At 41.1% G+C, this 18128-nt stretch overlaps 1 protein-coding gene across 3 annotated transcripts in view; it reads right to left on the bottom strand.

Annotated features, from left to right (window-relative positions):
• LOC135110180 (lactosylceramide 4-alpha-galactosyltransferase-like) overlaps window positions 1-18128 on the bottom strand; it is a 100891-nt gene that overhangs the window by 49503 nt on the left and 33260 nt on the right. For all 3 annotated transcript variants that reach the window (XM_064022198.1, XM_064022199.1, XM_064022200.1), the window contains one exon: window positions 5113-5315. In XM_064022198.1, the coding sequence (XP_063878268.1) occupies window positions 5113-5269 (157 nt within the window). In that variant the 5' untranslated portion in view covers window positions 5270-5315. The remainder of the gene's footprint in view (window positions 1-5112; window positions 5316-18128) is intronic.

An 18128-nucleotide genomic window follows, 5' to 3' on the forward strand; every position in this document is an offset into this window, starting at 1 on the left:
TGCCCAGCAAATAAATCCGCAACTGTCTGCCACCGTCTCCCCATCATGAGATATAACAGGTGGGGGAGGTGCAGAATGCGGACTCTCGGTGAGTGAAGTGAGAACTGTGATGGAGAAGACATAACCCTTCCAAAATTTCCGCTGAGCCCTCTTTAAGGTGTGACGCGCGCGGGCACGCGCTTGTCGAAAAAAACTCCAAACAGTGGATGACTTCACGATGTCGTCGAAGGCAAGAAAATGTGACACACTTTTCTTGAACAGCGGCTGTTCGATCAGCATTCCACCATGGAACAAGACGTTTAGGAAACCGGCCGGAGGTCTTAAAGATGGATTGAATAGCAACGAAGTGCAAGACATCAGTGAAGTATGTTGCAGCCTCATCACAGTTTCCTATCTCATCCACTGAGCAGGCAGGGGTGCTGAGTTCTGTGAATAGTTCCCAATCCACCTTATCTAGGCGCTATCGCGAAGGATGTGACTGTGGTGCAGAATCAGTTGAATGCAACAAAATTGGGAAGTGATCGTTCCCATATAGGTCTGGTAAAGTTTTCTAGTTTAAAATCAAGAATGGAGTTAGAAAGAGAGAGAGAGAGAGAGAGAGAGAGAGAGAGAGAGAGAGAGAGAGAGAGAGAGAGAGAGAGAGAGATCTATTTTTGTAAATGTACCGGTTTGAATGTGGAAATGGGTCACGTCTCTAGAGTTTAAAATCTCCAATCTTGAATCCTCGTTAAAAGAGGCAAGTAAAAGGTCACGAGCGTTGACAGTGTCATCATCCCACAAAGGATGGCGACCATTGAAGTCTCCCAATAAAATAAGAGAAGAAAGAAGAGCATTTAAAAGATCAAGTTTATTTATGTCGATAGAAACACTGGGAGGCAGATAAAGACTGCACAATGAATAAAAATGAATTACAAAAACCTTAATAGCAACAACTTGCAGCGGCGAGTGAATCTGCAGATGGATAAAAGGAATATCGTTGCGAATAAAGATGGCAATGCCATCGTGGTAGTCCTGACCTGGAAACGGAGGGAGAAGAAAACACGATACCAGGAGGACCAAGGTGAGTTGATTCTCTGACTATTGTCTTTTGCAAACAAATAGACAGAAAAAAATCAAGAGATCAATACTTGGATTTTCTCCCAGGAGGCACGCAGACCACGGCAATTCCACTGCAAAATCTTGAATATTAGTATTTCGAGTGTGTTTTCAGGGAAGACCCGTGGATTTCTATATTATGAACTCCTGTACGAGGAATCTGTGACACACGTAACTAAAACCTCCCCCACAACGCATCCCAGCCCAGACATCCAACCATCTAACACATGATGAGCAGCACCGTTGGCCCATACTGGCAGCCTAACTCCGGGAACTATTTAGTCTGGTCCCTCTCTGGCGACCTTACTAGCATGGATAGCCCTCTCCCCACAAACAGGGCGGAGCAGGAGCCGAAGCCCCCTCTTGCCCTGTTCACCAGCTCATAGGGACACCCACGGCCCCCTCCCCTCCACCACGACAAGGCTAAGAGAGTCATTCCAATGAAAAGGGGATCATGAAGAGGGATTGGAGCGATAGGACAAGATATAGATAAGAGGTTGTGATCGGAGGAGCCCAACAGAGAAGATAGAGTGACAGCATAAGCAAAAGGATTAGAGAATTCGTAGAAGCATGCAGTAGACACCTGCCGAAACGATAATTACTCCCAGTGAGGTCTAAAGCACTGTTCAGGGGGTGCTGTGAACTTATCATTAAACCCAGCTGTGACCTCACTGAACAACTGCCCCCTTGTGTCTCACAACACAAGGGGGCAGTCACACCCTGCCCTCTAAAGACAACTCTCTTCCTCCACACAAAACTACAAGCACCTAATAAATAACACACACACCCTTCACTCAAAAATTTCAAAATTATCATGGCGACTCCTACACCAGCCTCGGAGTCCCCATCTGGGGAGGGAACCATAAATGTCCCCAGGTCGGACTGCCTTTCTGTCGATGACCCTAAGTGTCTTGACACCCCCCCTCAACTTTTTCTTCATTAACTTCTGCAACATTCGCGGTCTAAGATCTAATTTCCAATCTGTAGAACACCACCTCTCCTCTTCTAAACCTCATCTTCATTTCCTCACTGAAACTCAGGTGTTTGAGGGAACTGACAGTAGCCCCTTTTCTGTTCCCTCCTACTTTCTCTATCCTCATTTTCGATCCAAAGCTGGATGTTGCGTTTATGTGCGCAATAACTTAACCTGCTTTCGTGCCCACGCTCTTGAATCTTCCGAGTTTTCCACCATTTGGCTATGACTACAGAGTCACTCTCAAACTAAATTTATCTGTTTTGTATACCTCTCACCTAACTCCTCTAACTATAAGAAATTCTTTGACTACTTAACTTCCAAAGTGGAGCACATTCTGACCCTCTTCCCTTTTGCAAAGATCTCCATTCTTGGAGACTTCCACCAGCTTTGGCTTTCCTCTCCCTTCACTGATCATCTTGGTGAACTAGCCTTCAACTTTGCTATCCTCCACGACCTAGAGCAATTGGTGCAACACCTTACTCGTATTCCTGACCGTCTTGGAGATACGCCCAACATTCTTGACCTTTTCCTGACCTCTATTCCTTCTGCTTATGCTGTCACCCTTTCTTCTCCGTTGGGCTCCTCCGATCACAATCTCATATCTGTATCTTGTCCTATCGCTCCAATTCCTCCTCAAGATTCCCCTAAGCGAAGGTGCCTCTGGCGTTTTGCCTGTGCTAGGAACCTGAGGAGGTATTTTGCTGATTTTCCTTGGAATGACTACTGTTTCCGTGTCAGAGATCCGTCTTTGTGTGCTGAGCGCATAACAGAGGTGATAGAGTCTGGCATGGAGGCGTACCTTCCTCACTCTTTTTCTCGACCTAAACCTTCCAAACCTTGATTTAACACAGCTTGTTCTCGTGCCATACATGATAGAGAGGTGGCCCACAAAAGGTACTTAAGCCTTCCATCACCAGAATCTCATGCACTTTATATTTCTGCTCGGAACCATGCCAAGTCTGTTCTCCAACTAGCCAAAAACTTCTTCATTAACAGAAAGTGTCAAAACCTTTCAAGATCTAACTCCCCTCGTGACTTCTGTCATCTAGTCAAAAATATCTCAAATAACTTTGCTTCTTCTTCCTTCCCTCCTTTATTTTAACCAGATGGCACCACTGCTATCTATTTCTATTTCTACATCTACATCTATTTCTAAAGCTGAACTCTTCGCTCATACCTTTGCTAAAAACTCTACCTTGAACGATTCTGGGCTTGTTCCTCCCTCTCCACCACCCTCTGACTACTTCATGCTACCTATTAAAATTCTTCGCAATGATGTTTTCCATGCCCTTGCTGACCTAAACCCTCGGAAGGCTTATGGACCTGATGGAGTCCCTCCTATTGATCTCCGAAACTGTGCCTCCGTGCTTCCACCTTGCCTAGTCAAACTCTTTCAGCTTTGTCTGTCAACATCTACCTTTCCTTCTTGCTGGAAGTTTGCCTACATTCAGCCTGTTCCTAAAAAGGGTGACCGTTCTAATCCCTCAAACTACCGTCCTATTGCTTTAATTTCCTGCCTATCTAAAGTTTTTGAATCTATTCTCAACACGAAAATTCTTAAACATCTTTCACTCCACAACCTTCTATCTGACTGCCGTCATGGCCGCTCCATTGGTGATCTTCTGGTTTTCCTTACTGAGCCTATCGTCCTCTTTTAGAGATTTGGGTAAAACTTTTGCTCTTGCCTTAGACATATCAAAAGCTTTTGAGAGAGTCTGGCATAAAGCTTTGATTTCCAAACTACCCTCCTACGGCTTCTATCCTTCTCTCTGTAACTTCATCTCAAGTTTCCTTTCCGACCGTTCTATTGCTGCTGCGGTAGACGGTCACTGTTCTTCTCCTAAATCTATTAACAGTGGTGTTTCTCAGGGTTCTGTCCTGTCACCCACTCTCTTCTTATTATTCATTAATGATCTAAACCAAACTTCTTGTCTTATCCACTCCTACGCTGATGATACCACCCTGCACTTTTCCACGTCTTTTCACAGACGTCCAACCCATCAGGAGGTAAACATTTCACGCAGGGAAGCCACAGAACGCTTGACTTCTGATCTTTCTAAAATTTCTGATTGGGGCAGAGCAAGCTTGGTATTGTTCAATGCCTAAAAAACTCAATTCCTCCATCTATCAGCTCGACACAACCTTCCAGACAACTATTCCCTCTTCTTCAATGACACTCAACTGTCCCCCTCTTCTACACTGAACAACCTCGGTCTGTCCTTTACTTATAATCTGAACTGGAAACTTCACATCTCATCTCTAGCTAAAACAGCTTCAATGAAGTTAGGCGTTCTGAGACGTCTCTGACAGTTTTTCTCACCCCCCGCAGCTGCTAACTCTGTACAAGGGCCTTATCCGTCCATGTATGGAGTATGCTTCACATGTCTTTGGGGGGGGGGGGTTCCACTCATACTGCTCTTCTAGACAGGGTGGAATCAAAAGCTTTTCGTCTCATCAACCCCTCTCCTCTAACTGACTGTCTTCAGCTTCTTTCTCACTGCCGCAATGTTGCATCTCTAGCTGTCTTCTACCGCTATTTTCATGCTAACTGCTCTTCTGATCTTGCTAACTGCATGCCTCCCCTCCTCCCGCGGCCTCACTGCATAAGACTTTCTTCTTTCTCTCACCCCTATTCTGTCCACCTCTCCAACGCAAGAGTTAACCAGTATTCTCAATCATTCATCCCCTTCTCTGGTAAACTCTGGAACTCCCTGCCTGCTTCTGTATTTCCACCTTACTATGACTTGAATTCCTTCAAGAGGGAGGTGTCAAGACACTTATCCATCATTTTTTGACTACTGCTTTGACCCTTTTATGGGACTGGCATTTCAGTGGGCATTTTTTTTTATTGGATTTGTGTTGCCCTTGGCCAGTGTCCCTCCTACATAAAAAAAAAAAAAAAAAAAGAGAGACTAGTCCACCAGGATGGTCAGTGAAGGGAGAAGCGCAAGACGAAATGTACTGATACGTATAATGGTAAATAAGGCACACACATGCGTATTGTTAAGATTACATTATAAAAGAATGACGATAATACTCACCTTCTGAAACGCTGCTTCTTTCTAATGGTTTTGGTTTTGGCGGCCATGGTTCTCTGTCGGTGGTAGTTCGAGTCGAGGAAGGAAACGTTATACAGGAGAGGATTATTACCGTCACTACGATAATGAAAACCGACTTCCACCATCTCCGGCGTCTCATACTAGCGACGGAAAGTGAAGAGCGCTAGTTCTGGTGTCCACACAACCTGTAAAAAACAAGTTTTATCTGAGACCTCACTGCATTTTCTTTGCCCTTAATCTCGGCATTTAATCTTGATTCAACATTTGTCTTGCCATTTTTAGTGACATTTTTTTTTTTTTACCCTACCGGAATTTTGTTATTACTCTACCTAATTTTAGCTGCTTTATCATTGTTCTGTAGCGGCGGTATATATGACCACGATGTTGCGGAGCATTATCTTTTAAAATCAATCAATCAGCCAATCTTGCAACCACTTCCCAAAACACTTTAGGATTATCGTCAGGTTCATTCTGAATTCAGCAAGGCAAGTTCTGACTATCTTCATGTTCTCTCTTCGCCTTAATGTTGCATACCTTACTATCTTCTACCGCTATTTTCATTGTAACAGCTCTTCTGATCTTGCTAATTACATGCCTCCTCTCCTCTCGCGATTTCGCAGCACGAAACTTTTTACTTCATCCCTATTCTGTCCATCTCTCGAATGAAATTATTCTCAATCTTTCATCCTTTTCTTTTCTTTCTTTTTTTTCTGGTAAAGTCTGAACTACATGCCTGTTTCTCCCTTCCTCTTACATGAACTCTTTCAAGAAGGAGGTTTCAAAACGCTCATCCTCCAACTCTGGAGAGAATCCATTTTGCTGTTTACTTTTATTTTGTTGCCTTTGCCCAGATATCTTCTTACACAAAAAATAATAATAATTAGTTTGGAATTATTTTCATACCTAAAGTATTTCCTTTTCTAATGGAGTTGTTTTAAACACTCTAGCGTGATAGAGCTGTTTTGACCACTAACTCTAATGTAATGATGTACAATTTTAATATATACATATATATATATATATATATATATATATATATATATATATATATATATATATATATATATATATATATATATATATATATATATATATATATATATATATATATATATATATATATATATATATATATATATATATTATTACTACTACTACTACTATAAATACGTACTGCATCTCAGAGGAATGTCACACCTCACCAGGTTCGTCTGGCCCGCGAGGAAACACCTGTTCAAACTTACATTCCCTTCCTTCCTTTGATTATCATATCCCTCTTATTGCGGCGCGCCTCTGTACTTGACGGTTTTGGTTCAGTATACTTCTCATGGCCTTGACTAATCAACAAGCACTTAGCTTTTTTAATCCTTTCTACGCAGTGAGAAATATTGTTAACATTCAGACATTCTTCTGCCCTACCGGGATGATTCCTCTTGTGCAGATTGCATAACTATGTGTCAGCAGTAGAAAACAACAACCCTGTAACAAGTCCTACTTGTCGTACTGCCACTCATGACAGGTTTAAAGTTTTCGTTTAAAAGTGCCATTTCATTGTTTTAATATTTCATTGCATATACGTATGTTTTAGTGAGAAATAAAACGTGCCATTTTAATTAATGTTCTTTACAGATGGACCATACTGTCAAATCTCCTACACATAGACGGTCATATACCATACTGTTCAGCTGACTATCAGTTTTAGGTGACCTAGTGCGCGCAGCCCTATTTTAACTGCCAGACGTACGACGCATTTACTACTAGCCACATCATAGTCAGGTTGCCAGATTGGCGTTTTTTACGCCAAATTCTGCATTTCTGCATTATTTTATTGTGTCTGGCATGATAATTTATTGTTTGGCATTCTTTAGAATTTGGCATCTTTAATGGCGTTTTTTTTTTTTTTAATATTCGGTCTTGATATGATACCGAGATCATTCTTTTACCTGCATCAAGTTGCAAGAGTATTTTCTATGGAGACTCCTTAAAAGTCTACGGCACTCTCTAAGCGCGGAATAAAGAGAACGGGCCCGCTTTGTAAACAAATAACAATCTCAGTTGACACAGGCATCAGAAAATTAGCTATGCTTACTGCAGGAAAAATTACAGTTTTGTTAACTCCTTATCTATTGGCCATGTAGAGTGATGGAGGTTTCTTGAACGTCATTGTGATATGAATGAATAGATTGTAATGGCCAATATTTGTTTGCTTTTAGGTAAATTTACCGATAGAAGTCTTTCCATAACATGTGATGCTGAGTGACGAACTAGCGGTGTGGATGAGACCAGGCTACTACCTATTTCGCCCAACTAATTGTGACACAAGTGCAAAATTATGTCTACTAAATGGAAGACTTTATATGACTCCTCCAGAAAACTTAGAGATGAGTGGGAAAAAAGTTCACGAGGGTGAAGGAGTCAAGTTATCTGGAGAGGCTTATTGCAAAACATTGTCATTGCAGTTTGGTACCAAGGCTTTCTTCCCTCCAAAATCATGAAAAATCGGGGAAACACCAAAAGCGACAGGGTCCACTATCTTTTACTTCTTACTACTGTTTTGAAGGTCACTCCAAGTGTTTCTGATGAAGTAAAACGTGCAGAGTTAGAGATAGCTACTGCCATTTGATTTCACTGTTCTACTGTATCGGTTAATCATATTAATGATATGATCAAGCGAAATGGAAAGCGAAGTATTCTTGGCAAAATTACTATTCATCGCACAAAATGCAGCAAATTATTGACAGGTTATTTCCCCTTGTTATGTGAATGAGTTGGCATCAGATGTTCTGGGGCAGAAGTTTGCCATTTTTGTTGATGAATCAAATGACGTTTCATCAACAAAGTTACTTTGCATTGTTATCAGGTATTTCAGCAGATCAAAGAAAAGAATAATGACAGAATTTGTTGAAATAGTTCAGGTAAGTGAAGCTACAGGTGAGATTGTTTCAAGCAATAAAAATTTCATTTGAAAAGTTAAGATTGTCAATGAAAGAATGCATAGGATATGCTAGTGATGGAGCATCAGTCATGACTGGCACTCACAATTCAGTGTTGAGCAGAATTCATTGGGAATCTCTTAATTGGGTACAGACGAAATGCATTTCTCATTCCTTGGCTTTGTGCGTTCAGGCAGCATTTAATAAACTTCCCGCAAGTCTTGGATTTCTCTTGGCAGAGATTCCCAAATGGTTTTCTAAAAGTGCCATAAGAAGGGAAGCTTTTAGTACATTCTTCAAAATAATGGATCCTTGTGAGGAAAGAAAAGGAACACCACTGCCATTTCAGCAAGCATCTGTCACTAGGTGGTTAGTAAGAGGTAAAATGATGAACAATATCTTGTCCAATTGGGAGGAGCTGAAAGCTTATTTCATCTGTGCAGAAAAACAATCAACACCTGACTGTAGATACAAAGCAAGAGTTCTTCATGATATGCTCAGTGACCATTGCAATTTCCTGTATATGCACTGCATCACACCAATAATTGCTGAATTTGAAAAAGTGAATGCATATTTTCGAACAACAGTTGCAGATCCACAAAGCTTAGACGAGGAATTAAGATGCCATTATCATTAGGAGGAGGCAGTAGACACCTGCCGGAGCGATAATTACTCCCAGTGAGGTCTAAAGCACTGTTCAGGGGGTGCTGTGAACTTATCATTAAACCCAGCTGTGACCTCACTGACCGTTTCCCTTTATGTCTCACAACACAAGGGGGCAGTCACAGCCTGCCCTCTAAAGACAACTCTCTTCCTCCACACAAAACTACAAGCACCTAATAACACACACACCTTTCACTCAAAAATATTAAAATCATCATGGCGACTCCTACACCAGCCTCGGAGTCCCCATCTGGGGAGGGGACCATAAATGTCCCCAGGTCGGACTGCCTTTCTGTCGACGACCCTAAGTGTCTTGACACCCCCCTCAACTTTTTCTTCATTAACTTCTGCAACATTCGTGGTCTAAGATCTAATTTTCAATCTGTAGAACACCACCTCTCCTCTTCTAAACCTCATCTTCTTTTCCTCACTGAAACTCAGGTGTCTGAGGCAACTGACAGTAGCCCCTTTTCTGTTCCCTCCTACTTTCTCTATCCTCATTTTCGATCCAAAGCTGGATGCTGCGTTTATGTGCACAATGACTTAACCTGCTCTCGTGCCCACGCTCTTGAATCTTCCGAGTTTTCCACCATCTGGCTACGACTACAGAGGCACTCTCATACTAAATTTATCTGTGTTGTATACCTCTCACCTAACTCCTCTGACTATAAGAAATTCTATGATTACTTAACTTCCAAAGTGGAGCACATTCTGACCCTCTTCCCTTTTGCAGAGATCTCCATTCTTGGAGACTTCAATATTCACCACCAGCTTTGGCTTTCCTCTCCCTTCACTGACCATCCTGGTGAACTAGCCTACAACTTTGCTATCCTCCATGACCTAGAGCAATTGGTGCAACACCCTACTCGTATTCCTGACCGTCTTGGATATACGCCCAACATTCTTAACCTTTTCCTGACCTCTAATCCTTCTGCTTATGCTGTCACCCTTTCTTCTCCGTTGGGCTCCTCCGATCACAATCTCATATCTTTATCTTGTCCTATCACTCCAATCCCTCCTCAGGATCCCCCTAAAGGAAGGTGCCTCTGGCGTTTTGCCTCTGCTAGTTTGGGGGACCTGAGGAGGTATTTTGCTGATTTTCCTTGGAATGACAACTGCTTCCGTGTCAGAGACCCGTCTTTGCGTGCTCAGCGCATAACAGAGGTGATAGTGTCTGGCATGGAGGCATACATTCCTCACTCTTTTTCTCGTCCTAAACCTTCTCAACCTAACCTAACACAGCTTGTTGTCGTGCTATACATGATAGAGAGGTGGCCCACAAAAGGTACTTAAGCTTTCCATCACCAGAATCTCATGAACTTTATATTTCTGCCCGGAACCATGCCAAGTCTGTTCTCCAACTAGCCAAAAACTCCTTCATTAACAGAAAATGTCAAAACCTTTCAAGATCTAACTCCCCTCGTGATTTCTGGCATCTAGCCAAAAATATCTCCAATAACTTTGCTTCTTCTTCTTTCCCTCCTCTATTTCAACCAGATGGCAACAGTGCTATCACATCTATTTCTAAAGCTGAACTTTTTGTTAAAACCTTTGCTAAAAACTCTACCTTGGACGATTCTGGGCTTGTTCCTCCCTCTCCTCCACCCTCTGATTACTTCATGCCACCTATTGAAATTCTTCGCAATGATGTTTTCCATGCCCTCGCTGGCCTAAACCGTCGGAAGGCTTATGGACCTGATGGGGTCCCTCCTATTGTTCTCCGAAACTGTGCCTCCGTGCTTGCACCTTGCCTAGTCAAACTCTTTCAGCTCTGTCTGTCAACATCTACCTTTCCTTCTTGCTGGAAGTTTGCCTACATTCAACCTGTTCCTAAAAAGGGTGACCGTTCTAATCCCTCAAACTACCGTCCTATTGCTTTAATTTCCTGCCTATCTAAAGTTTTTGAATCTATCCTCAACAGGAAGATTCTTAAACATCTATCACTTCACAACCTTCTATCTGATCGCCAGTATGGGTTCCGTCAAGGCCGCTCTACTGGTGATCTTCTGGCTTTCCTTACGGAGTCTTGGTCATCCTCTTTTAGAGATTTTGGTGAAATTTTTGCTGTTGCCTTGGACATATCAAAAGCTTTTGATAGAGTCTGGCACAAAGCTTTGATTTCCAAACTACCCTCCTACGGTTTCTATCCTTCTCTCTGTAACTTCATCTCAAGTTTCCTTTCTGACCGTTCTATTGCTGCTGTGGTAGACGGTCACTGTTCTTCTCCTAAATCTATTAACAGTGGTGTTCCTCAGGGTTCTGTCCTGTGACCCACTCTCTTCTTATTATTCATTAATGAGCTTCTAAACCAAACTTCTTGTCCTATCCACTCCTACGCTGATGATACCACCCTGCACTTTTCCACGTCTTTTCATAGACGTCCAACCCTTCAGGAGGTAAACATATCACGCAGGGAAGCCACAGAACGCCTGTCTTCTGATCTTTCTAAAATTTCTGATTGGGGCAGAGCAAACTTGGTATTGTTCAATGCCTCAAAAACTCAATTCCTCCATCTATCAACTTGACACAACCTTCCAGGCAACTATCCCCTCTTCTTCAATGACACTCTTCTACACTGAACATCCTCGGTCTGTCCTTTACTTATAATCTGAACTGGAAACTTCACATCTCATCTCTAGCTAAAACAGCTTCTATGAAGTTAGTTGTTCTGAGACGCCTCCGCCAGTTTTTCTCATCCCCCCAGCTGCTAACTCTGTACAAGGGCCTTATCCGTCCATGTATGGAGTATGTTTCACATGTCTGGGGGGGTTCCACTCATACTGCTCTTCTAGACAGGGTGGAATCAAAAGCTTTTCGTCTCATCAACTGCTCTCCTCTAACTGACTGTCTTCAGCCTCTCTCTCATTGCCACAATGTTGCATATCTAGCTGTCTTCTACCGCTATTTTCATGCTAACTGCTCTTCTGATCTTGCTAACTGCATGCCTCCCCTCCTTCCGCGGCCTCGCTGCACAAGACTTTCTTCTTTCTCTCACCCCTATTCTGTCCAGCTCTCTAACGCAAGAGTTAACCAGTATTCTCAATCATTCATCCCTTTCTCTGGTAAACTCTGGAACTCCCTGCCTGCTTCTGTATTTCCACCTTCCTATGACTTGAATTCCTTCAAGAGGGAGGTTTCAAGACACTTATCCATCAATTTTTGACCACTGCTTTGACCCTTTTATGGGACTGGCAATTCAGTGGGCTTTTTTTTTTTATTAGATTTTTGTTGCCCTTGGCCAGTGTCCTTCCTACATAAAAAAAATAAATAAAAATTAAAATAAATAAACCATCTGAGGAAAACATTCAGCAAGTGAAAGTACATTGTCTTTCTTTTATCAGTAAGGTCATACTGCAATTAGAAAGACACCTTCCTCCCACTCAAAATATATTAAAGAAGTTGTCAGCATTGAGCCCAGTAAAGGTTCTTAGTCAGAGAGGTCAAAGTTTCAAGATCTCCCTTTCCCACTCTTGACTGAAAATAACTTCATTAAAATTAAGAAACAGTACAGGAAGATTTTACATGTAAACTGGGGTGAGGAACCTGTATTCAGTGGCATAATACCAGAAAACAGTACAGCCTTTTCGGTTGGTGTAGTTTCCAAAAAAGTCTCCCACTCCTTCAGAGAAATCTCTGAATATGCACTTTCATGCCTGGTAACTCCTATCAGTAATGCTGTGGTTGAAACGGTCTTCTCACATGTGAGTTATGTGAAGAACAAATTAAGAAACAGGATGAGAGTGAAAATGCTAGATGTAGTTATCCGCATCCGCACTCATCTACATTTTAGAGGGAAATGTTGCAATGATTTTGTACCAAGCCAAAGGATGTTTTAGCTCTTCTCCTGTGAAAATATGTATGAAGGGAGAGGTGCATCAAACATTTATGAATCTGATGATGCTTTTGATTATATTTAGACTCGTAGTAGAATAGCCACAAATTTATTTATTTATTTATATATTTTTATGTACGTATTTCAGGGTCTAGGAATTTATTTTATAAACCTGTTTAATTTCATTGTAGAGGATACCAAAGAGTTTACTCAGGAACTTAAACATTTGTAATTCATAATATTGAGTAATGTATTTTATTTTAGATGTTATCTTTTTCTTTCACAGTCTACGAAGTAGATATATTTCAGAAATTTAAAGATTAATTCTGTTGTAAAGGATACTTACCAAAGAGTTTATTTTGGAACTTTAGCATTTGTAATGCATAACGTGGAGTAGTGTATATGTATATATATATATATATATATATATATATATATATATATATATATATATATATATATATATATATATATATATATATATTGGAAGTTAGTATCTTTCTTTTCTTTTCACACACAGTCTACAAAGAAGATATATTTCAGAGGATGGTGGTTTATTAAAGTACCAGTGGAATTCAATAATGATGTATATGAATTATATATATGCATTTTTATCTTGGTTTTATCATGTGAGATTAGCTATTTCATTTTGGTTAATCATTGATAGTCATTAGGCAACAGTTAAAGATATGTTTTATAGTGTAAGAGTTATACACATAGTATTTTTAGCTACATATCATGTAACACATGTAAAGCCAAAATGCAAAATATAAATGGTGGCATATTTTTTAGCTTATTAAAAAATGAAGTTGGCAGTTTTTGGCAGCATTTTGTCAGAAGTTGGCATTTTTCCTGATAGAAAACCTGGCAGCCCTGATCACCGCACAAACTTCAGTCGACACCTTTCAACATCAGTAGTAGTAATAGTAGGCATGTCATCTAGATTAGGTTAGGTAATGTTAGGTTAGGTGTTGTTACACGTCATTTAGGATAGGTTAGGCAATACTAAGTTAGATTAGTGTCCTGGAGGGCGGGTGTGTACAGCAGAGGCGAAGCTGCCCAGTTAGATTAGGTTAGGTAATGCTACACGTCATTTAGGTTAGATTGGGTAATGTTAGATTAAATCATATATATATATATATATATATATATATATATATATATATATATATATATATATATATATATATATATATATATATATATATATATTGGTTAGATTAGTATTCTTAAGGGGAGGTCCAGGGAAGTCTGTGCGTTGCCGTGGTTTGGAGAAAATACGCTGTACGTCTGGCAGTAAAAATAGGGCTGCACACCTACTTGGTCACTTAAAACTAGGCCACTGAAACCTACTACACAGTCACAGCTCCTGCACACAGGCAATCATGTACAATACTGTCGCAGTTCCTGCACACAGGCAGTCATACACCATACTGTCACAGCTTATGCATATTTGTTCTACACAAAAGCAAGTGTCAAGCATATCTTCTAAACTGTGCATGTCACTGTTCTAAAATCTGCTAAATTTGTAGATGTGATGTACAGGAAATGCGCAGTATACATGTTTTAGGAAATGTGGCTCAAACCCCCCTTATACTAGTTGTATTTGTCTATGCTGTCCAGGGTAAAAGGATATACGCAATATAGAAGATTGGTATATTATTACAAAAATACTGTACAAAAAAATAAATAAATAAGCCGAGCCGCCAGCCGCACGACTACCCCACGAGGCAGAGCGGACAGGACTAATTTTATCCAAGGACTATACTAGAAAGACGGTCCACTCCAATGGGCAAGCTGGTCGCCGCGCGAACGCAGCTCCGCCAAGCGGCCAGAGGAATAAAACACTCAGCTGCCGCAATGGAGAAAGAGGAGAGATGCGACTTTGTCCACTTACGTAGCTTTTTATTCGCATATACGTTGTCAAGATGGGTATTTGATCACGCTCAGCAATGTACTGTTCAAATAATTACAACTGGAATAAAAGTTTGTCCTTTTTCCACTTTCCTAATGATCGTGAGAGGATTGATTGATTCATTCATATTGTGGCGCCACTACAAAACTTTAAAAACAACAAAGATAGCGGGTTAAAATATGAATATAAAGAACAATATTATGGAATCGTTAAGATATTAAAATTTAAAAAAAAAAAAAAATTTTCACATGGAAAAAGAAAATGGGATTAACCATCAAAACCTTAAGTGCTAAAAATGAGAGGGTTGGTATGTGCATATAGTAAGTTAATTTGACCCAGACCACTGTGTTTGGCGTTGTTCGTTCGGTACTCAAAACGCTGACCTCATTGACTCAGATATATGGCGTTATTCGTTACGTGCCCAAGACACTGATCCCACCGAACCAGATATCTGGCGTTGTTCGTTACGTGCCCAGGACACTGACCCCACTGACCCAGACCTTATGACCCAGCGTTCTTCGTTATGTGTCTTCCTCACTTGCTTCCATCCCTGTGCAAAAATGAAGTTCCGCCCAATACTATATTACTGATAAAATAAATAGAACAGTTAAAAGATAAAGCATAATTTATTCAAAAGACAAGCCTTCTTGACAAACATAAGAATCTCATGTCGTGGGGAAAGAGCCCTCTTTCAAAGTATCAACGACATCTGGAAAGTAACATCCTCATCGCAACAACGGAAAAGATATCGTTCTCGTAGCTCCACTAGGCTGGGGCACTCCACTAGAAAGAGCTGCACTGTAAGGGGAAATAAGTAGTCGTCACAAAATGGCTGGGTTTCCCGGGATATGAAGTAACCATGAGTGATACGTGTGTGACCCGGGCCAGTGCAGTCTCTGAGCGGCGCTCCTGCACATGGATATACGTCCATGAAGGGAAAGTTAAAAAAAGTCATTTCACCCATCTTAGTTGGGGACAACCAAATCCTCCCACCTGCCTTGCCAAATGGCAAGAACTGCCACCCTTATACTTGAGTATAAGTCATGAAAGGGAATGGGAGTGGAAGGAGCAACTCGAGTTGCCGCCTCTTTAGCCAGCCTATCGACCTTCTCATTCCCCTGAACTCCTAAATGTGCAGGGACCTAGCATAATCTGACGTGGTAGCCTCTGCGATGTAAAAGGTAGGGCAACTCAAAAATCAATAAAACAAGTGGATGAAAGGAATAAGGCTAAAATGTTGAACAGCGGAAAGAATACTGCGAGAGTCGCTTAATTATAAAAGATGAGACGGGAAGAGTAAAATTAAATCTTAAAGCTAGGATAATGACAGAAAGCTCTGCCATAAAAACAAAAACAACACCGAGGAGACTACCACCTCGAAAGAAGGAAGGAAAGATAACACCAAATCCGACTCCACCTGTGGATTTTAAACCTTCCGTAAATACAGGGATGAAGTCGAAATGTGTGGAATAGTGCTGTAAGAATAATGCACGGGACTCAAAATCTGGCAAAAAGTTCTTATCAAGTATATTAGGGCCACAGGCAGAAATGGCTGGGAATTGCCAATAACTAACTCTACGATATCTGTAGGGATACACAGAAACGGAAGGTACATTTAATGCCATCATAGCAGATGGAACCCTAACACCAAAAGCTTTAGGCAAACTCGGATGAGACACATAAACGGGAACTTGAATTACGGGAGACGGCCACACACAAAGCAGAGTCAGGAAGCTGTTAAATACGATACTAGCACCTCAACAATAAGGACCGACGACGCAAGCCAAATGGAAGGACACTAGAATCCACCAGTAAGCTAGGGATTGGGGATGAGCGGAACGCACCTGTTGCCATGCGAACACAGATATGATGCACCGAGTCAAACACACGAAGTTGAACCTCAGTAGTAGAGGCATAAACCTCACAAAAATACTCCAACTTAAAAAAAAATATAAGTTCGGTGAGAGAGGGAGAGGATCTGTCTATCAGCGCCATAGGAGATATGAACTAAGACTCTAAGGAGTGACAGCGCCTTCACACATGCTGTCTTAATATTACGAAGATGAGGTATCCAAGTCAGGCATCTGTCACATAAACGAGTTTCTTCCACACAAGAGATTCTTCGATCATATAGATACCAATCTGGGTCAGGGTGAACACCATAAGGGCGGCGAATATATATATATATATATATATATATATATATATATATATATATATATATATATATATATATATATATATATATATATATATATATATTTGCGCTTTCCCTGAGTAGATTATATGTGAAGTGAATTTTAAATTCATACTTTGTGTAATTATTGTATATAATGGCTTTTGAAATAGTGTTATGTGTTGTGTAAATTATTAGAAAGAAGTGAGAAGCAAGATGAGAAGAGGTGGCAAAAAGATACGTGGAGAGGGGTGGGGGGATGGCCCAAGCCTGCTGAATTTAACCCTAGTTGTTTTTATTTCCCCCTTCTCCTCCCCTTTAGAGTACCATGTTGGGAGTGCTATTGTTTGTAAGATTAGAAATTAGTGAACATCCTGCCACAGTTGAATTGCCACTAGCCCCTTCAGGGAAGTGTAGCCAGCAAATTTACTAAAGTGTGTCACGATCGCTTACTTACTTACCTGCGATCGTACGATCCCGGTTATCTCTCCAAGAAAGTGGACGTTACACTGATCCCGGAAAGTTTTAAAGGTCTGGATTTTTAAAGGCTTCGAGTGCCTACCCGACCTATCCGAAATCGTCAGAATTATCTCTCACTCCACCTTTACCTTGACTCAGCACACCTGGAATTACCTCTAATACCAGATTGATGTTGGGGGAGTAGAAAACACGATTATTCTATGTTACAAGCACATATATTAATACTAATAATAATTCACAAACAACATGAGGTAGTACACGCTACTACATGACGTTCTCGTCACTCCCCACGTCACCAGAACCCGTTTACACCTCCACCAGTCACAGAAATATTTCCCCTCAACCGCAGGAATTTACCCGGACGCCATTTCCGCGTCCCCAGACAATAATTCCCGTATTTCACCTCCTCAAACCTCACAAGAGATTACCATTATCACCGAAGATTACCCATAACACCATAACATCGTTCCCAAAATCACTAATACACCACAACACCAACTTCCAAGGTTAGCACCACAACCTCCACTCACAAAATGGCTGCCAGTTTGACCTATGACCCCTCCCAACAGCGTCACCGGCACAACTCAACAACCGAATTTCAGCGGACAAGAGCTCTTGGTACCACAAAAGACTCACTAACCTGATCCTGGATATCAAGGTTATACCGCTACACCACTAATACCTCCACAAACTCACTCCATCACCAATCCACACCAAAATCCTCCCCTGAGAAACGCTACCTTTCTCCCTACTTCACGACCCAAGGCGTTCTGCCTATTCCCCTCCTTGGAATGTGTTGTTGCCCACTCAAGCTCCCCTCGTTTTCAACGTATTTCACCTCAATTATACTTCCTTCCTTATACATACAAAGATATAGAGAACTTAAATTATGAAGAGAATAATACTACATGATATAAAATGGGTAAATAACCCTTACACTACTTATAACAATAATAAGGATAATGCCCGAATGGCAGGTAACCGGAACACGGGGACACT

Source organism: Scylla paramamosain, chromosome 20 (assembly GCF_035594125.1).
Source record: "Scylla paramamosain isolate STU-SP2022 chromosome 20, ASM3559412v1, whole genome shotgun sequence".
In the NCBI taxonomy this organism is placed as follows: Eukaryota; Metazoa; Arthropoda; class Malacostraca; order Decapoda; family Portunidae; genus Scylla; species Scylla paramamosain.